Genomic DNA, 21,828 nt, shown 5'->3' with positions numbered 1-21,828 from the left:
AAATATTTCATCATTTCATCCTCTTTTAGGGCAAGAGTTTTCATATTTCCTCAACTTTCCTCAAGAGTCAATTATTAGATTTATTAAGAATCTACTCGGAGGTGATTAAAAAAGCACTTTTAATACAGAGTAAGAACTGTGTAGAGTTGAGTAGGAGTTGAAAATGGGGAATGCTATAAAAATTCTGATAAATCTTACTCTTCCTCTTCTGAATCCTCTTCTGAGCATATCATGGGTACAGAAAATACCTTCAGGAATATGATGTAATATTTTGCCATTGTCTACTGTGTAAAGGTTGGATTCCCTGCCTGGATAACCACACCACACAATACCTATAAGTGTTCTTTAGTAAGATTCCTTATTCTGCATTAGCCAATCACTGTCGCATTAATGAAATCCAAAGTCACTCAGAAGTAAAGTACACGTCAAATGCCGTGAATGAAATGCATTCTTGAATTCTCCTTATTGTTTCTTAGGCTTTGTATTGACTTGGAAAATATAAATCAGTTACAGCCCCCCTCATTCATTTGCTGCAAGAGCATTAAGTTGATTGACAGACGGCTATTCTTCTTGGACGAGGGACGGAGAAATCCCCTTATTCTGCCAGGCCAAGATGTCTGTCTCCTCCAGTTAAACTTAAAGGGGTGAGTTCTGTTTCTCCTCCCCTAAAAAATCAACTGCTGTTAGTTTTGGCATGAAAGTAATAAGAAGAAATAAGAAGGAACTGCTGTCTCTGTTCATCTGTCTCCCACACTCTGGGTAGCACTGATGTCATCACCAGCGCTGTCCAGCTAACTGCAGCTCAGTGTGGTCTGTAACATTCCCCCTTTATCATCCTCCCTTCTTTCCTCCCCACCTTCCATTCACAGCATGGTTTCTGTCTTTCTTTCTCTGTTTTCCTGCATTTGTCTTCCCTTGTTAATCATCCTCACAGCTTATTGAGAGGGAAACCCTTTCCACATTATTTTGGGGGTCTCGTGTTGTCAAGTGAGAGGAGTAATGATTAATAATTCTCTTGGTACATTATGACCATTTATAAATATATATCACACTGTAATACATCAAAGTACATTTTTGTACTGTATTTTACGTGCCATGGAAGCAAATTCTATATATTCAAACCTTTCTAGAAACCTCCATAAATAATTCCTGAAATCTAATCTAACTAATATAAGATAAAGCCCCTTCAGACGCAGACGTTTGTTTTTTCAACACATGCCGGTTTAAAAAAAAACAGAATCGATATAGAGGACGTGACAGGAAATGGAACACTGGAACATCAGTACAAAACTGGAACATCAGATGAGTACAAAGTGGAGCAGTGGAAATGCAGGATGCAGCACTGTCCAATACTGTCCTGGGATGAGGTGTTTGTGATCCAAAATATCAGCACATGACCACATACTATATCCATTTTATTAGCTCCACAGACCATGCTTTGGTGGTCCTAACCATTCAAGAGAAGGGTGAAATAGGGATCAGAAAATACATAGAGAAACAGATGGACTACAGTCTGTAATTGTAGAACTACAAAGTGCTTCTGTATGGTCAGTGGAGTTGATAAAATGAACAATGAATATAGATACAAAATGTAGGTGTTCCTAATCCAGTGGTTATTCAGCGGAAATGGTCTACGCTCAAGTGTAAAGCCTGCAGCAAACAGGAACAAATTTCATACCAGACAAAATGTTGGACAATCAGAATCTCTCTCTCTCTCCCTCTCTCTCTCTCTCACTCTCTCTCTCTCTCTCTCTCTCTCTCTCTCTCTCTCTTTCTCTCTCTCTCTCTCTCTCTCTATCTCTCTCTCTCTCTCTCCCTTGGCATGTCATGGCGTTCAGGCAGCTGAATGTGATAATGTGATTAGAAGCAGTAACCCCTGGGCCTGCTCTGCTGATATTCTAAATACAGAGTCAGCTAGAAGATCAATAACTCAACAACAAAAACAACAACATCACAGCACACCTCCCACTTCAACCAGGCTTTCTGCTCCCCCGGCCCATCGTACCACATACCAGCAGCATCTCTGATTAATCCTCATTGAGCTGCTATCAATCCTGTTATCGGTCTGCTTATCTCACATATTCAGAGGAAGAACAGAGCCAAGGAGAGGACATGCGAGTCACCAGATCTTGTTATAGGCAAACCAACAATATAAATTTGCATAACACTACTGTAGGTATTCATCAGGCTACATTACACCTACATTCACCAGTATGACACCAGGCATTCATGACCGAACTAAATTCACCTAAAGCCCATTGAAATATCTTTAAAATCATGTTCCAGCCGTGTGTAGTTAGTGGAATTAACCATTTTAGATGCTTATGTAAGTGAATATCAGTGATATAATAGGCTTACAGAGGTGTCATGTAATTTACAATAAATTATCACAAATATATCTCTTCTTTCCACTCTGTTGATAGACTGCTGGTGGTTATGTGGTTGTGAGGGTGTTTTGTAGCATTATGCACTAGCACATGTCCCACATGTTCTTTGCTGTTTGGCTGTTGTTGGACAGTACATTTGGAGGCTTGTCACTTTTGTTGGCTTGCTTTTGTGCAGTATATTATCATTCACTGCTTTCTACAGAGAGTCTGCACACAGCGGTGCTCTGTAGTCTGCTGCTCTTAGTGATAGTGCAGTGATCAATCTCAGAGCACATAGCTCGCAGGAGAATTTCACTGCCTCCTGCCAAAGCTGCTGGCACTCAGCCAACACCATGAATAGTGCAGCCGAGGAGAAAACAGTCCAACTGAGCCAGAGGATCTGATGAGTATGCAGACAAGACATCTCAAACAAACAATGCAAGACTAACATCTCAAACATGGCTAGTGCAGGCCTAAAGAGAAGAGTTCTATACCCCAAAATAGCACACTTTGCAGCAGAATTCATTAAGACCCAGTCCTTAGTGTTAATTTTCACACTGCTGCAAAGACTAGTTCTCAACACATAAATAGACTTTGCATCAGAATTGAGTTCTTGCTGGAAATAGAGATTTAAAGAATAAGTACTATGATTAAACAATGATGTCTTATATCTGTATATTTGAAGCTTGGGCAATCTATGTATGTATTTCTAATTCCCAAAATAAAATGATAGATTGAAAATGGGAGTGTACATGGGATGTTATGTATGTTGCACTTTAACTGGAACTCCAAAAAATTGAATATTTGTAGTGTATGACCTTCCTCTTGTGTTAGGGTCTTGAACGACCCGTTTTAGGTTTTAAATGTATACAAGTCCTCCATAAATTTGTTTTTGACTTTGTCAGGAACTTCTATTTCAACAAAATAATTTTTTTTTACTAAATTATAAAATGCTCTTATTAAAACAATGGCTTTTCTGTTGTTAGGTTCAATTTTGACCCAGGTATAATTTTAAATCAGAAAACAAAAACAAGTGCCAAATCTGGACTCATAAACACACTATACACCAACAACTTACAGCTGGCTCCTCCTACAACCACTCGAGCTTCAGTTAGGGGCTTCTACTTTTGTCTGTTTCACAAATTAAGGAAAGACAGACATGTCCAGACACGTAAGGCCCAGTCAGTTTGTGTTTTGTAGAGTGCACATCTCCAGTATACAGTCTGCAACAATGAGCAATTAAAACCAATCCTTTCATGGATAAGGAAGAATAACAAGGTCAACAAGAGGGAAGACACAAACTGGTTGATAATTAATTGTTTTTAGGGCTGATTTAAGACAGGGATCAAAACTGACCCATTAACATAAGACATGGTAACAGAGAGCTAACACGGGAGGAAGGATATGAATATTTGACTGCTAATACTCTTTTACTTCTAATGTACACTTAACTGTTAATATAACATTATTGATGCTGTTTACAACACATACTAAAAGCAGTGGTACAATGACAGTATTGAAAGCAAACATCCACAAACAATAAGCCAGCTCATGGTGTTTAGGTTTATCTTTACTTGAGATATAAATGAGGTGAAAATTACTTCTGAACTTTCAATAGCAAATTATCGTATTTTTCATTATTTTTTCAACTATAAATTAATCAAGATATTGCTAATTAGAGCCCTTTATTTTCACTAAACCATGTTCTTATGTAGGTTATATTAGGGTGACCAGATGTCCTCTTTTCCCCGGACATGTCCTCTTTTTTAGACTCTAGATTTTGTTTTTCTAGAGCTTACAGAGAACTTCGATAAGCGTTTCGTTCACAAACTAGTCCCGCCCTCCCCTACTCTGTTTGGTTTGCGTGAGTGAGAAGGGGGAGTGGTGAAGTAGCCTAAAATCTCTTATTGGATGGTCTGACTGCAGCGCTACTGTTATTGGTCAATAACCTTCTCTGTAGATATTTAATTGGTCAGTCTGCACGTCAGTAGTCCTTGTTTACGTCAGGCAAAGCTCATATACCTACGCTCATCTCGAGCAGCTATGCCAAAACATAAATGTAAGTTCTCAGATGAATTAAAAAAGAAATTCCCATGTTTTGTGTTGCAAATAAAGGTGTAAAGGACCTACAAGCAGACATTGGTTCAGCTAAGCATACAATGGCAGTGAATTCCCCCCCAAAGGTGTCCTTTTTTTCACAATCTTAGATCTGGTCACCCTAGGTTATATGTAATAAATTTCCAGGCATTATTTATAACACACAAAGATGCCTCGCTACAATGTTCCATGCCCTAATGTAATATATTATTGTTCTTTATTCAGCTGCTTCTGACATATCTTGATGAGCAGGATTTGGTTCTGTTAGCTCAAGTCTGGAACAAAACTTTGCAGAAGAGCAGCTTTAGAGGAGACTGAAGGTTGGAGATAACTGTCCTGAAACATAAAAAGCTCTTATCAAGGTAAGTTTTACTGAAGTAAATTGCTTTTAATTGGTAGCAAATTAAGAAATGACTGTGGATTGAGGTCAGATTGACTGATGTGCAGTATTACATAGTTCTCAAAAGTGCCAGACAACTACATTAGCACTCAGTACCTGGTTTTGTTGTAGGAAAAACAGTGAGTGTCCATTTGATTTGCTGTAGCAAGTAAAAGTCTATAAGAAATAGTGAAGTATAGTTTAAAATTTAAGATGACAGAGATTAAACCTATACTTACATATCATTTGACTGTTCTTCATTACTGTATACAACAGTATACTTTTTACCCCTTCAGTTCTGAGAAGTTTTAAGGCTTAAAATTCATATAAATACATAGAAAACTATAAACTTTCAAGAATCCTAAACCACAAAAACTGTCTAATTGTCAGGGCTTTTCTTCTCCTGTGTAATTGTTTTTTCATTGTCTATGATCATGAAATACTCCAGGGTCATAACAATGATGTTTATTGTATGTTCACTGTGTATCTGCACTATGGCTTACTGCTGTTTACTACTACTACAGCACACTCTTTTGATAAATATAAGTTATTTTGCAAAATGAAAATAAATACATCTTGAACTGACTTAGAAATCAAACCATGGCTATTTAAGGGGTTAACACTAAGTCTAGTATTAATCTGGTAAATGAGCACAGTCAGTAGAGAATTGACAGCACGCACCAGTCTGCGGATCTCCCTCTCACACTCCTTCTTGATGCGATTAATCTCCTCCTGGTGGAGGTGGTAGACACTCCGGATCTCTGCCGCTTTGATCTTGTCGGCCGTCACAGCCATGTTCAGAGCCTCCTCCATCTGCCGCTTCACCCCTTTCAGCTCGGAGATCTCCTGCTGTAGCCGTGTGCGCTCCCCCTCAAAACCCCGCCGTGCCTCCTCACGAGCCTCTGCCATCAGCGCAGTTTTCACCTGCACCACAACCAGCAAAACAGCCCATCTTTAACAAGAATAATTCAAAATGATACAAAGTCAGATCTCCAGGCAAATGTATCAAACAGAACAGAATATGCTATAATTACTAACTAAAGGTATAGATGTATCAGTGATGGTGCTTAGGTCTGTAGACCTGTAGTCTGAAACTGTAGAGCCACACAAAACATTTCATTCATGCAGTAGAGAGATGTGTTTTAATGCTAATGCTTTTAACACTAATTTTAACACTCCTTACAATGAGAATAAATACCAGCCCTCCTAATAACCAAAAAAATCACTTATTGTCTATGAATTTAACGTTAATAGCACCTGGGAAATTGACAAAACCATGTTGTGGAGTACTGAGCAACAATCTTAGGTACCTCATTTTTTATTATTTAAAATTATTAATACTGTCATTAGGGCAGCATGGTGGAACAGCAGGTAGTTGTCACAGTCACACAGCTCCAGGCAACTGGAGGTTGTGGGTTTGAGTCCCACTCCGGGTGACTGTCTGTGAGGAGTGTGGTGTGTTCTCCCTGTGTCTGAGTGGGTTTTCTGGTTTCCTCCCACAGTCCAAAAACACACGTTTGTAGGTGGATTGGCGACTCAAAAAAAAGTGTTCGTAGGTGTGAGTGTGTGTGTGTGTGAATGTGTGAGTGTGTGTGTCACTCTGTGAAGGACTGGCGCCCCTTCCAGGGTGTATATCATGAATTAAGAAATGTATCTACACATTCTGGATGCAAAGTCTGCAAGCATCCACAAAGAAACTGCTCCTACAGTTACTTCCTTTTGAAAGAATGCAGTGACACAATGAACATAACAAAAAAAAAATACATTCCCTTTATGCATATATTCACTTCTCTGAAATCGTTATATCACCAAACTTGAGTGATAATAAGTTAAAAAGAATAACCTTAATGTATAATGTGTTGAACTGTGATTGTATGAACAGTGAACAATGAATCATTGTTCCATCCACACTGGAGGGTGGTAGTAGGGCTTCTCTGGGTTAAAATTAGTCTAATTATAGTCAAACTACTTACTTATAATCTCATTACAGAACATCATACTGCGGTCCCCAAACCCTTCATCCTGTTCTCTCACCTTGTCCGTGGAGCCATCTCGGAGTGCATTAACGAGGGCCTGCAGCCTTTGGATCTCTCCATCTTTGATCTTAATAACCCTCAGCAGCTCAGACTCATGCTGCCGCAGCAATGTCTCCCGAACACTGTGAAGCTCGCGAACCTTCTCCTCATGCAGCTTCGCCTTTAGCTCGGTCACCACCACTGCAGATTTGTGCTGCTCATGACGGACCTCCTGAGACTTCTCTCTCTCCAGCTTACTCACCTAGAGCAGAGGAGTCAGAATGGGCAGAAGGGAAAGGGTTAAATATACAAACTGGATTCCAAAAAAGTTGGGACACTAAACAAATTGTGAATAAAAACTGAATGCAATGATGTGGAGATGGCAAATGCCAATATTTTATTCGTAATAGAACATAGATGACAGATCAAAAGTTTAATCTGAGTAAATGTAACATTTTAAAGGAAAAATGAAATGAAATGAAATGTTGAAACAACACATTTTTCCCTTAAAATGATACATTCCCTCAGTTTAAACTTTTGATCTGTGATTTGTGTTTTATTCTGAATAAAATATTAGATGTTGGCACCTCCACATCATTGCATTCAGGTTTTATTCACAATTTGTTTAGTGTCCCAACTTTTTTGGAATCCGGTTTGTATTTACATTTTGTTTACTTTTAAGATGATAGAGGATGATCTTAGCCAGAGTGATTTTTATTTTTTTGCCATCAAATTAAACAGATGGGATTTACAGAGTTAAGTGCTTTATCTAAAAACTGTTTTGAAAAACAAGAAAAGGTCAGGGAAAGCAAGTACTATGCAGAATTTGCATATCATCGCTGTCCAAAACATTCACTCCATTTTAGCTTATTTTTTGTTTACTACATCATTTGAAAATAGCAGCTGTCCTTCACATCGTGTGAAATTTCATGATGAATGAATCATTAGGAATGCTCCAAAATTGCTTCAGTAATAAAAAAATAGTTTTCATTCATTTCAATGATATTTTAAGAAGGTTTTTAAACTTCTCCTGTAAAGTTATTATCTTGGGAGGTACATGCTTTTAATTGGACAGCAACAATATATTGTCTACAAGTAGCAAGTTAAAGCAATTACACAATTATATAGCAATAATCATTAGGGTTGGGCGGTATAATGGTAATATTGTATACTGCAGTATTTAAAAATGTGGATGGAATTTCAAAATATTGACGTGTCTGGTCTGTCAGAGTTCTGTGCCTGTTTAAGTTAGTACAAGGCCAAATATAACATTCATGAGCATTTAAGAGTGCTACAGGGTGGGGGAGCTGTCTGTGATGCTGATCACATTTTTTGAAAATGGGTTTAGCACAGAGTACAAGATAAACAGTAAAATAAACCATAAAAAGGCCCAAAACAGACACAAGACTATGAGGACCATTCGTTCTACTTCACAGATACGAGGATTTAACCTATAATCATATGGGATATGGGTGAAACTTTTGTATTATACTCATTCATTACACACAGACTGATATATTTCAAGTGTTTATTTCTTTTAATTTGATGATTATAACTGACAACAAATGAAAACCCCAAATTCAGTATCTCAGAAAAATACAGTACATATAAAACCATGTACTGTGTCAATCGGTTCAGACTGTGAAGTTATGAAAAAAAGGATTCTTTCTGTCATTCTTGATAGTCATTTTTTTACGTAAACTTCCCATCTTCATGGCGAGTTAGGGTGGGGTTTTAGTTGTTTTTGTTCTAGAACAAATCATCCAATGTCAAGACCTGACCTTGCTAAAATGCATTGTGGCTGAATGCTATCACATCGTCACAGAAATGCTCAAAAACTTTTGTAAAAGCCTTTTATAGAAGAGTAGAGGTTTTAAATTTAGAAAATAGAAACCTTTAAAAAATAAAACCCCTTGGCCCTATAAATTACAACACAATAACACATCTAAAAAAACACATTCTTAGGACTCTGTTTAATTACCAGTAGATTGACCAGAGGAGGATAGCTTCCCACTTGTGAGCCTTGGTTTCTCCCAAGGTTTATTCCTCAGCTCTGATGAAGTTTTCCATTCCCACTGTCGCCCCTGGCCTTGCTCACCAGGGGTTTTTTACATTCTTTATCTTTTTACATTTCATGTTAAAACTTTGTCTTTACTGGAGTTCTGTGAAGCTGCTTTGTGACAACATCAGTTGTAAAAAGTGCTATACAAATACATTTGATTTGATTTGAATGGGCATATAAATGATTCCCTAACTATCTTAATGCGATAAAACATCATATTGCCCACCACTTATATGGGTTCATTTATTTAAAGAAATAGGAACTAACCGTTAAAGACTTCACTTATATAAGACTTGACTGTATTCAGTTTTTTATAGTTGGTGCGATGATGAAGGCTGCTGATGGAAGTTCTAGTGCAGAGGAAGGATCCATTGCCTGTGACTAGCCTGTCAAATGCCTTGGATATATTGCAAATGTAATCTTGCAAATTACGTCTACAGAAATGACTCATGTCAACAGCAGAAACCAGCAGGTTTTAATATATGTGTTTACCCTACCGGAGCATGATTACTTTGGCAGTGTTACTAGCCTAAGGGCTTATAGAGTCGATACCATTACAAAGAAATCACACTTTTTCACTGGTATTTTGTATTCCTTGACTGCTGTTCCCAGATGTTTGCACTCTTTTGTTAAAAATACCGCTGTGCTAAAGCTAGGGCTTTAGGTTATTACTTAACCTGCAGAGGACTTTAAGTCTGAGCTATTAATAGAATATTAGAGTGTCAGGACCCACTGCAGCAGAGTATTCAGGGGGTCACAATAGAGTACACACTCTCTCTCTCTCTCACTCTCTCACACACACACAGGCACACAAAAGCTGTAACAGGGGACTCATGGTTGCAAAAGAAATCCAGGCAATTGACTCATGCACCACTGAAAGTCATAAGTCCTTCAGGCTAAAACTTCACTGTCTGTAGTAGAAACAGCCCAAAATAAACTGTGACAAATGTATCTGAGTCTACCTACTCAGGGCATCATTACTAACACAGAGCTGCAGCTATAAGCAGCAGAGAGTTACTATTCATTCTGTGACCTGTATTATCCTGTCTGAATGACCTGTGGGACTAGGCCATTATTCCTGTGTAAACATTACAAAATACACTGCCTTGTAAAACAAATGCCTTGTCAGGAAGGATTCAGGTATCATTCCCCTTTTGTACACTGAAATCCAGAAGATGATCAAAATGTCTTGATTTGTTCTGTAGTTTATAGCTGGTTATAAACATCTGCTCTGTGGGGTTTCCATCATCAGTAAGTGGGTTAAGCAGAGAAGCAACTGGAAAATGGTTTGCTGTGTAAGCGACTGCGAATCAGCCTTAAATATTTTAGACATCTATTGGTAAAATTACGTTAGCATTGTCACGACCGAGCATGGGGAATGTGGAAAATGTTTTTCCTTCTTGCTACTGCAATGTATTTAACTACAAATGACAGCCCCAACAAGTGAATTATTTACAAATACATGCAAATCAGATCTAACCCAGTTTGGTTCAAGTGGTGCCTTTCAGAGTAGCCACATATATTTTGTGATATCAAAATAACAGAACCTATGAAAATCCCAGACACAGTGGCCTGAAGGTCTGATGCTTATTGTAAGCCGAAGTCTGTGTGTGTGTGTGTGTGTGTGTGTGTGTGTGTAGCCAGATGCAGTCAATAGCCCTGTAGTAAAATAAAATAGCTGGGCAAAATCTGGCTGTGAACCAAACCAGGCCATACAGCCACTGAAGAGTCACCTCCATGTTCACATGAGACACATAATTCCCAGAGCACCTGCAGACACACTGTGTGTGCTTTTAATGTCATGAGGAAGACTATGTGGGGTCTGCATGATTTGTAGCTGAATAAGGCATTGGACTTGTCAGGAGAGAAATCTCAAAGCTGGAGGCCAAGCTATCCCATAAGCCTCTAGCGGCAACCCAGTCATCCATCGTGCTAGTTAAGGTCATGAGGGAGAACACACATATCCACTCATGCTGGACCTGGCCATGGCTGGATGCAGGCTTGAAAACAGGACAGTTACTGTATACACAGACACTTCATTAAACAGCCTTGTGTTGTAGCTCCACAATGCTAGTTAAATGATAGTTAAAGTGGACATCTACAGTTGTGTGGAAACCCAGTTTGTTTATGTTCAGAAACTCTGGGTCTTTTAAGGTGGAATGGTAAGTTTAAGAATAAAAACACTGTTGTTTGTACCTGGCTGGAGTTTAACTTCTTGGTATGTTTTTATTCACTGGTCGAATTAAAACAGAAACTCATATGTAACTCAAACTGTTTCAGTTACATTCAGTAATGCAGTTAGCCGTCTCCCGAATTTGGAGATATTTCCACCTTAAGCAATCTGAAACATTAATTCAGTCAGTATTACTCACATATGGTTGTCTAAAAGAACGACAGTTTTCTTTTCTGTGCCATAGGCAGAGGGAGAGAGAGAAAGCCTAGAATACCAGACCAAAGCAGCTTGTTTTTTTAATTGGGGCTTTACACCAGGGATTCGTAAACACATTATACTGCTTTCGACCACATAAACAAACTGGAGGTTTAGCAAATGGTGAGGAAACATCTCAATTTTATTTAAAAAAATGTATTATAATTGTGAACATTGCCTTTAAGGCTGACTAACATTAATGAACCAAAGCAACAAGTAAACCTCACCAGGTCACCTCTTGGCTCACAGGCTCACTGTAGGTAATTCTGATGGTGGACAAGATTAGCGTGGTAACTCTGCTCTGTAAATACTTTATTTAGCCTCATACACAGCAGTGTGCCATCCACACAAAGATTACAGTGACTTCTGACCACACTGGAGCAGCCTTTGTCACCTTCACACATCACTGAGCCTCCAGCCAAAAACCCTGTCTCTCTCTATTGTCCTTAGATACACACCACTGCCAAACAGAACCACCACACAGGCCTCAACACAGGGCTAAACCTGTACTTAACAATGTGGCATTTATAAATATCAGTGATATCTGTCTAAAACATTCAATAGGATCACAATAACAATCTTCTTAAAACAATGCTTATGCATATCTAAATAATAATAATAAACTATCAACAGATAGGCTGTTCATTCATTCATTAATCTTCTGTAGCCTCTTCATATTTCACAGATGGGCTGTTTGTAATCTGTTTGTATAAAGTGTCCAATGTGTGGATGTAGAAATTAGGAGTTTCTAAAAAAGTGGACAATAAGAAAATAATCAGTGTGCATAAATTTCCATGGTACATTTAGAGCCACAAACAGCCTTTGCACTCTCAGCATGTAATGTGAAGTAGGCAGTGATGAGACAATACATTCTCTAAAATACTAGCTTTGATGTCAGAAAGCATTAAAAACAAAAGCAGAAGAATAGACATGAAAAAGGAAATAGCAAGCATGGCAAACCAGTTCTGAAAAAGATCTGAAAAAAAGGGCCAGACTTGTAACAGATGCTAGATGAGAACAGTGAAGACAACCCTGAAACTCTAAGGGACTAGCCACTGTATTAGACACTGTATAGTGAATGTAGGAATATGTCGATTTTAATGTTTTGGCTGAATGGTCTAGTCAGGTTTGGCAGGAAGGAGCCTTATTGTACACATTTTTGCCATTTACATTCTCATTCTTAGCCTTAAAATATGACAGGGAAGAATATAAACTAATGACAACTTGTCCCACTGCCTAAAAATATTTAATTATATTCTTGTTCTGAATAGTAGCATAACTAGAGATGCAAATCCTCTGTCCTGTCCTGGGAAGAAACTCTGCTACTCTGTCAAAACCTCTGTCTCTCTGTTTAAAGCCATCCTTAAGACTTAAAACCAGCACATCCACAGCCTCGAGCTGAGACTGGAGACATGCTGCGGGTGACACCCAACCCATTTATCGCTGCCATACGTGTCCAGCATTGTTCATTTAACCCGAACCACAGCAGAGGCATCTCCAGCATCTCCGGCATCTGTCAATCTGAGAGAAGAACAAAACAATAGCTCAGCTCAGCCCGGCTGTCTGCTCTGAGAACACATCTGTACACTGGGAGAGTGGGCTGCTTTCCACTGCAGCTCATTATTTCACCATGCTTTAGGTAGGTGGAACTGTTACTGACTCATAACCCACTGCTGCACAAACCCCTGGATCCTAAATAAAAGAAAATGCTGCTTTTCAAGGATTATTATCAGGAGTGCATCAAAGTCAGGAACCTGAAACCCTGGAGCTGTGTTGCATACAGAGCCACACACAGTGCCACCCCTAATGTCAACCCAGTGGGATCAGGGATTTACTGCCCTCTCTTACTCAATGAGGATTGGAAAACTTGCACTGGTTTGATATTTATTGTATCATAAAGGACAAACAAGCAGTTGAAACAGAACAGCTTGACACTAAATAAAGATGACCAAACACATAAAATAAAATCATAAATTGAGCAAATTGTCATACACAGACATGGTATCTCAGATAATAACCACCCACTCCCCGTAAACACAAAGCATCCTGTCAGCACCTGCCCGTGACCAACAAAGAGATTTAAAAAGATGAAAAGGTGATGCAGTGTCCAGGGCTGCTGGATGTGGGCGATAATTGGCTCATATCCTGGTTTCCTGCAGAAGGGCCAATGTTCTGGAATAAAGTTCCTCAATTACAGCCAGACACACAGCATCACACAGCACATTATTCCAGAATATTTACCCTTCACTTTTAATCCGGCCCGTCCCCCTACACCACATAACCTCTGTCAGGAAACTAAGGAGACTGCAAGAAATCTGGGACCTAAATGTAACAGAGGACAACAAGGAGATTTTGTAAAGACAAGTAGGAACTTCACCATGGCTTATTGGAACAAGAAAAATGACTTATTTTCATATAAATAAGAAAAAAAAACACATATACACACAGCATACATACTATGCCTATACAGTAGGTGCTGGTGGGCAATTAATACAGGACAAAATTGAGATGTATATGACTGATACTCACATAACTAAAGTGGTATCCTCAAGGGGATATCTTCAGTATCTGTATTTATTTTTTTTTCATTCACTCAATTTGAGTCCAGATTTTTTCTGTTTAAAAAGTTGCAATGCTAAACTATTGTAAATATAAAAATGAACCTGTAGCACATATTTCTGAAGGTATAGAGTCCTAATTCATCTGATATAATCAGTCTAAAATGTAACCAGATATGAGTGAGTGAATATGAATCTGAAAACTGCTCTGTCTCAGAAATACCATAATATTATAATGTCTATTTGATTTTATTTTCTGGTAAAGCAGGATTTGATCTATTGAGGCTCTTTCACGTGCTTTGATGAGACATCAGTAGCACAGAGTGACGTGTCCAGACTCATATTGATCAACACATCTGTTTTTCCAGTGATCACTGATCACTGTACTTGGCTGACAACATTAATCTGTAGATACTAACACTGATCAGTAATGCAGCATGTACACAAACACCCTGTACAAACACATTCACTGTTAAACACACGCATGCACACACACTCTCTCTCTCTCACACACATACACACACACACACAACATATTTACATCCATAACTACAGGTCTCAGTACTTGAAATGTATCGTAAATATTTACTGTCTCTTGCTGTAATATTTTGCAAATACAAATATTGAGACAACTACTAATAAAAAATAGGAAGGGATAGCCCTTAAACCCCCTCCCAGACTTATTTTCATTCTTATCCTTGTGCAGTAATAGCAGTAATAACAAAAATATATTGGTAATGGAAAGCACTCTGCTGACACAGTAGGAGAAAATGAGACCACCTCCTGACACACTGACATTTTTTGTTTGCCACAGGAGCATGATTTGATTAGTCATTAGTCAGAGCTGCATGGAGAGGTGCATAACAAAACTAATCCAAAATCACACCCTGTACATGAACCCTTTTTGTCGTGGCAGCTTGCCTGGCTGGTAGTTGGTGAGAATACAGATTTTTATGGTAAGGATATTATTGATTTTCCCAACAATTCTCAATACAACACAATTCCACTTTGAGCTGCTGTCTGAACTGTTGTTATATTAGATTCAATTTTGAAGACTTTTATTTGTCACATGCATATTTTAGCTGGTACATGAAATTTAGGGTGGCTGCAACACTGCACTCTTAATATAAAGGTGCTACAAAAGGTTCTTTGAGCGATGCCATAGAATAATTGCTTTTGTTTCCATAAAGAACAATTTGTGTTCTTTAAAACAAATCCATCACTGAGTCCTCAGTTTTAAGGTTCTTTACTCAATTAAACATACCAGCAAAAATGATTTTTTTTTGAGAGTGGAGATCTGGCAACCCGTTTGGCTGTTTCTGTACCCGTTTGGAAGCTGTTTGATCGCTCGGGTTTTCCTGTTTAATCGTTTCCATTGTTATTTCTATATTTATATCTGTTTTTATAACCTACTAACCATCCATAGATCTATCTTTTAGATTGTCTCCGCAGGAATATTCATTACAGAGGCACTAAAACTGCCACCGGACCCTGGAGTAACGTTCTTGGTGTAAGTTACTAAAATTCACTAAAAGCGGTAAGTACCTGCAATTCCATGGCTACTACTGGCTGTTTTACCTGTTCAGAGTGTGGCATGTTTAGTTTAACGCCCTTTTCCACCTCTAGCGATAAATATAGTGGTTGTATTTGTAGTAAGTGTCAGCTAGTTAGCTCTCTGGTGGATAAAGTGGACCAGCTAGAAGTGCGCATCCGGAGCTTATTATTGTTGAGGGATAAACAGCGAGATTCAGTGTTAGCAACTCCGGGTGCCTTAGGGAGAGTTAGCACCCCCACGACTCCGGCGTTAGAGCCCTCACAGCGGGGTGAATGGGTGACGTCTCGGCGTCATAGCCGGAAAGCTAAGGCTGATGCTAACGCTGAGGCCAAAGCTAGCCCACCGGGACACCACGCTCCTCCGATTCGCGTGTCAAACAGGTTTGCCCTGCTCAGCGAAGCACCCGCTGAGGAGCCTGTTAAGAGTGCTCTGGTTATAGGAGACTCTATTGTTCGGCACGTGAAATTAGCTACTCCTTTAGGGGCGCCGGCAGTAACAGTTAGCTGTTTATCGGGAGCCAGAGCGCCGGATATTAGTGGCAACCTTAGACTGTTAGCTAATAGGAGATATTCGAGGGTAGTCATTCATGTAGGGGCCAATGATATTCGTCTGCGGCAGTCTGAGGTAACTAAGGGTAATATTACAGAGGTGATTAAACTGGCCCAGACGATGTCCGATGCCGTAATCTGCTCTGGTCCCATACCAATGCGGCGTGGCGACGAAGCTTACAGCAGACTTTGGGCGTTAAACTGCTGGATGTCCAAGTGGTGTTCCGAAAATCAAGTGGGCTTTATAGACAATTGGTTACGTTTTGAGGGCAAGCCTGGTCTTATAGGTAGGGATGGTATCCACCCCACGCGGGAGGGTGCTGCCTTACTTTCTTGCAGTATAGCACATAGTCTTTTAGTTAGTCAGCAGAGTAGTGTAGATAGCTGCTGACAATCCAGAGCCGGGACCAGGCCGCAGACAGACAGGCTAAACCGACCGTCTGCGAACTGTCTTGAGGCGTCACCCAGGTTCAACTGTATTGAGACTGTGTCTTTCCCCCGAACTAAATGTAAAAGTAGAAAAACAAAATCAGCCTGTTTCAGCAACCTAATCAATATTAAATCATACACAACACCTAGCAGCAACACCTCAGAACTAAAATTTGGGTTACTCAACATAAGATCGCTAAACTCAAAAGCACTCATCGTAAATGATATTATAAGTGATCATAAATTCAATGTTTTCTGTCTCACGGAAACGTGGGTTAAACCAAATGAATATTTAGCACTAAATGAAGCCACCCCCCTAGGCTATAATTATGCACATAGCCCAAGAATATCAGGCAAAGGAGGTGGAGTATGTGTAATTTACCAAAATACCCTAGAAATTAATATTCAACAATGTGACACCTTTTCTTCTTTTGAGGTTCTCTCCACTATTATTACAAATCCGGTCACAAAAAAGGACGCATTTTTATTATGCAACATTTACAGACCACCAGGGCCTTACTTAGAATTTCTGAAAGAATTCAGCGATTTTGCTACAAACCTAGCGGTGTGCAATCATAAAGTTATAATTGTAGGAGATTTCAATATCCATTTCGAGAAGGAAAGTGACCCACTAAAAAAGGCATTTACCTCAATCTTAGACTCTATTGGTATTACTCAAAATGTAACAGGGCCTACACACTACTGCAGCCACACTTTAGACTTAGTTCTGACACTAGGTCTTAACATTGACAAAATTAATATCTTACCGCAATCCTCAGCAATCTCCGATCATTACTTAATTTCATATGAGCTACGTTTTATCCATAATCTATGTAAGAACCCTCGCTATTCTACAAGGCGTATAATAAAACCATCTACCGCCCTACAATTTATAGAAAACCTACCAGAACTATCGACCCCAGTTCCAACTCCATCAGACCCAATGGACCTAGATGTACTAACTGACTACCTAGAAAATACCTGTCGATCTACTTTAGAAAAGGTAGCACCACTTAAACATAAAAGTATAAGACAGAAAAAGCTCGCACCATGGTATAACGATAAGACCCGTACTTTAAAACAAACATTACGAAAACTAGAGCGGAAATGGCGATCAACCAAGCTTGAAGTGTTTCATTCTGCCTGGAAGGACAGCCTTATAGAGTATAGAAATGCCCTCACTAAAGCTCGCTCAGCATATCTGGCCTCGCTGATCTCCAATAATAAAAATAATCCGAGAGCACTGTTTAGTGTGTTTTCTAGAATTACAAAAAATCAAGCAGGTTCTGAACAACTAATTCCAGCAACTCTCACCAGTAAAGATTTTATGGACTTTTTTAATAATAAAATTGAGAATATTAGACAACAAACTCTAGCCACAGGATCAAATCCATCCTGGCTGCCACCTGATGTGAATGAAATAAAACATAATATAACTGTAAAAGAAAGACTTGAAACCTTTTACCCACTCCCACAATTAGAACTAGAGAAGATTATCACCTCCGCAAACTGTACAACTTGCACACTTGACGCAATTCCCACAAAGTTGCTCAAAGAAGTACTACCAGCTATTATTGATCCTCTTTTAACTATAGTAAACTCATCGCTTAGTCTGGGCCATGTACCCAAAGCTTTTAAACTAGCAGTTATTAAACCTATGATCAAGAAACCAAATCTTGATGCTAGTACACTGTCTAATTACAGGCCTATTTCTAATTTGCCATTTCTGTCTAAGATCTTAGAAAGAGCTGTGGCCCAACAACTTAGTTCATATCTACATAAGAATCATATATATGAAAAATTCCAATCTGGATTCAGGCAACATCATAGTACAGAGACAGCTCTAGTCAAGATAACAAATGATCTTCTTCTTGCCTCTGATCAAGGCCACGTATCCCTGTTGGTGCTTCTTGACCTAAGCGCAGCCTTCGATACAATAGACCACAATATTCTCATAGAAAGGTTAGAAAACATGTGACATTTACAGCATTTAGCAGACGCTCTTATCCAGAAGGACTATTTAGGTATTTCCACATGCTCATTCATATAACAGAATAGCTACATCACATCTGAATTATATCCCTTCACTGTGTCAGAAAATGTTCATTTAGTGGTGCACTGACATTTTACAATCTAAATACCACTGTCTTATGCCACAAATCCAATGAAATATCAGACTCCTTTTTCCATTAACGTCTTGTTGTATTTTCTCTTAACTTTGAGTTAGTCTGTGTGCTATCCTCAATCAAATGTACAACATTCACTCAGCCAAGGTTATGAATTCCAGTGACAGCTCTCTCTACTGACACCCCTCTCAGAAATGTCTCTTAGTGTTCACTGCAACTGTAAATAGCATCTTACTCCTTGCCTGCCAGTCACTGGTGGAAACAAAGAATGTGCCTTGTGTTATCCCCAAAGAAGACCCTTCACGCATCTATAGACAAGCACACGTATGAAACAGACCAGGACAAACCAGTGCTTTCACCAGCTGTCAATCAGAACATACGCTGAAACTGAACTAGGACAAAGTGCAATCAGCCAGACTGTAGGCTTTCCTCCTTGATCTATTGACATCTCTCAGTGCTAATGGATCATAGCAGCCTACTCAAAAACAATGAGCCCATAAAATACAAGTGGGTAATTAACAACCATTTCATTTGTAGAATTACCAATAGCACTGTCCAAAGAATACGAAGGAATTTATTCGCCGTCTCACTGGTTTGAGTGTGTCTGACGTTCTGAAGGGCTGCCCTTGCTAAATCCACTGTTCAAAGACTCAAATATTCTCATTACTTGAGTCAGTGCACTCCTTCACAGCTTGTTAAGATGTCTGGAAGTAATGGCAATACTGCTGGGAGTCCAATAAGGAGTAATCCCAGTCCTCCTAATCTTGAGAACAAATGAATCTAAACACCTACGAGATTTCAGACGAAGCTTTGCCCTTGAATTAATGAATGGTGAATTACAATTACAATCCAATTGCGATGCTTTAGAACCCCAAAGCCATTTACATTTTTTTGGGACATTAGGGAGTCGCCTCAACAACCATAGATGTGCGGCATCCAGCTGGATGGTGTGACGGCAGCCTATCTGCACCAGCAGGCTCACCACACATCAGCTATTAAGTAGAGAGGCTAGAATTGTTCACAGGGGTGGGTAGATTTAGTGCAAGGTCAGGGTAACACCAGACTCTTTTAAAGGATCTTAGAGAATCAGAACCTGGATTTTATGTCTCATCTCATCAACACAGCAACACTTAATCAGTAGTGTCCCCATCGCTGAACTCCTTGGCACTGAGGTCTTCACAGAAAATGATGCTCCTTTTTTGCCTCATCATTGCCACATCCAGCAGTCATTCAAGATTTTCTCATCCAAGTTTCAGTGGATTTGCAAATTCTAATGTTCATTATGAACATTGGGGCGACACGGTGGCGCAGCAGGTAGTTGTCACGGTCACACAGCTCCAGAGATCTGGAGGTTGTGGGTTTGAGTCCCGTTCCGGGTGACTGTCTGTGAGGAGTGTGGTATGTTCTCCCCGTGTCTGCGTGGGTTTCCTCCGAGTGAGTGTCTGTGAGGAGTGTGGTGTGTTCTCCCTGTGTCTGCGTGGGTTTCTTCCGGGGGACTGTCTGTGAGGAGTGTGGTGTGTTCTCCCTGTGTCTGCGTGGGTTTTCTCCAGGCGACTGTGTTTGAGGAGTGTGGTGTGTTCTCCCTGTGTCCATGTGGGTTTCCTCCGGGTGACTGTCTGTGAAGAGTGTGGTGTGTTCTCCCTGTGTCTGCGTGGGTTTCCTCTGGGAGAATGTCTGCGAGGAGTGTGGTGTGTTCTCCCTGTGTCTGCATGGGTTTCCTCCGGGTGAATGTCTGCGAGGAGTGTGGTGTGTTCTCCCTGTGTCTGTGTGAGTTTCCTCCGGGTGAATGTCTGCAAGGAGTGTGGTGTGTTCTCCCTGTGTCTGCGTGGGTTTCCTCCGGGTGATTGTCTGCGAGGAGTGTGGTGTGTTCTCCCTGTGTCTGCGTGGGTTTTCTCCGGGTCACTGTCTGGGAGGAGTGTGGTGTGTTCTCCTTGTGTCTGCGTTGATTTCCTCTGGGTGACTGTCTATGAGGAGTGTGGTGTGTTCTCCTTGTGTCTGTGTGGGTTTCCTCTGGGTGCTCCGGTTTCCTCCCACGGTCCAAAAACAGGCGTTGGTAGGTGGATTGACAACTCAAAAGGGTCCGTAGGTGTGAGTGTGTGTGTGTGTGTGTCGCCCTGTAAAGGATTGGCGCCCCCTCCAGGGTGTATTCCTGCCTTGCGCCCAATGATTCTGTGTAGGCTCCGGACCCACCGTGACCCAGAACTAGATAAGGGCTTACAGATAATGAATGAATGAATGAATTGTTATTATATGAACATTTTCATTATATTGTTTGTGATTTTTGTAACAAAAACAACAAATAATTTTACATGACCATTTTCAACATGGCTGTCTGCTTCAAAATAAACCCACTGTTTGTGTCACAGAGCTCCTAAAACCAACATTCTGTTAGGAGAGAACTTTTTGCGGTTCTGGGATATGAACCCACACATTTCCTGGCTCAGAGATACTAGACCCCAGTGAGGTGTAAATTTATTTTGACATATTTTGTACTTACCTTGTTCTTCTCCTGCTGCAGTTCGATTTGGATGTCCGTGAGTTTGGCCCTCAGTTCCTCATTGGCTGCCTGCAGGGCTGCCATGGCATCAGGTCGTTCCCCTTTGCCCCGCCCACTGGGGGCCTTCTTGGACATGGTGGGTGGGTGCTCCGTGGGCCACTACCCAGGGATGACCTGACGTTGTGAACAATCACGGTTTTCTTTCACTCAATGTCCAGCTACATCTTCCCGTCCACCTGCAGGTCAGAGACAAGCAAAGGATTCAAACAAGTCAGTTCAGGAAGAAATATTCAAACTAGATCCTGAGTACAACCAGCACTCAAGGATCAAGAGTTCTTTAGTAATGAATTTAGTAAAATGATAAAATGATGCAAAATACTGTAATATTAAATTTGTACTTCAACTCGACAGAGTCTAGACTTTGGTACTCCTTGAGTAAAGTTACTACCACACATTTTAATATATTTCCAAAATTTCCACTTTTTAAATCATTTTAAAATACCTAAAATACCTGATTAGGTGACAATTAACCTGTTGATTTTACCTAAACACATACATTTGTAGAAATTTATGAATATATCCCCCCTCCATTTTCTTGGAAGTAGCTCTTAGACTTGAGGTAGTAAGCTTTATTTCTCCTACTCCAGAAGAATTCAAATCCAGAGCAGAAGCTGAGAGGGGCTCAGGGCACTAAGACAGGCAGAAATGCATTGGATCTGATCCAGAGAGTTTCTACAACACACACACACACATATCCCACTACTCGGT

The 21,828-nt window shown here is 40.0% G+C and overlaps 1 protein-coding gene across 14 annotated transcripts in view; it reads right to left on the bottom strand.

Moving 5' to 3' along the window:
- Nucleotides 1-21,828, bottom strand: part of jakmip3 (Janus kinase and microtubule interacting protein 3) — a 65,141-nt gene that overhangs the window by 32,428 nt on the left and 10,885 nt on the right. For all 14 annotated transcript variants that reach the window (XM_066664700.1, XM_066664695.1, XM_066664701.1 and 11 more), the window contains exons 2-4: nt 21,061-21,296; nt 6,877-7,119; nt 5,524-5,766 (exon numbers count right to left, since the gene is read on the bottom strand). In XM_066664700.1, coding sequence (XP_066520797.1) covers nt 5,524-5,766; nt 6,877-7,119; nt 21,061-21,195 — 621 coding nt within the window. In that variant the 5' untranslated portion in view covers nt 21,196-21,296. The remainder of the gene's footprint in view (nt 1-5,523; nt 5,767-6,876; nt 7,120-21,060; nt 21,297-21,828) is intronic.

The sequence above is a fragment of the Hoplias malabaricus genome, chromosome 3 (genome assembly GCF_029633855.1).
Source record: "Hoplias malabaricus isolate fHopMal1 chromosome 3, fHopMal1.hap1, whole genome shotgun sequence".
NCBI classification, from domain to species: domain Eukaryota; kingdom Metazoa; phylum Chordata; class Actinopteri; order Characiformes; family Erythrinidae; genus Hoplias; species Hoplias malabaricus.
The sequence above is the reverse complement of the archived record's forward strand: the minus strand, read 5'-3'. Positions and strand labels throughout refer to the sequence as shown.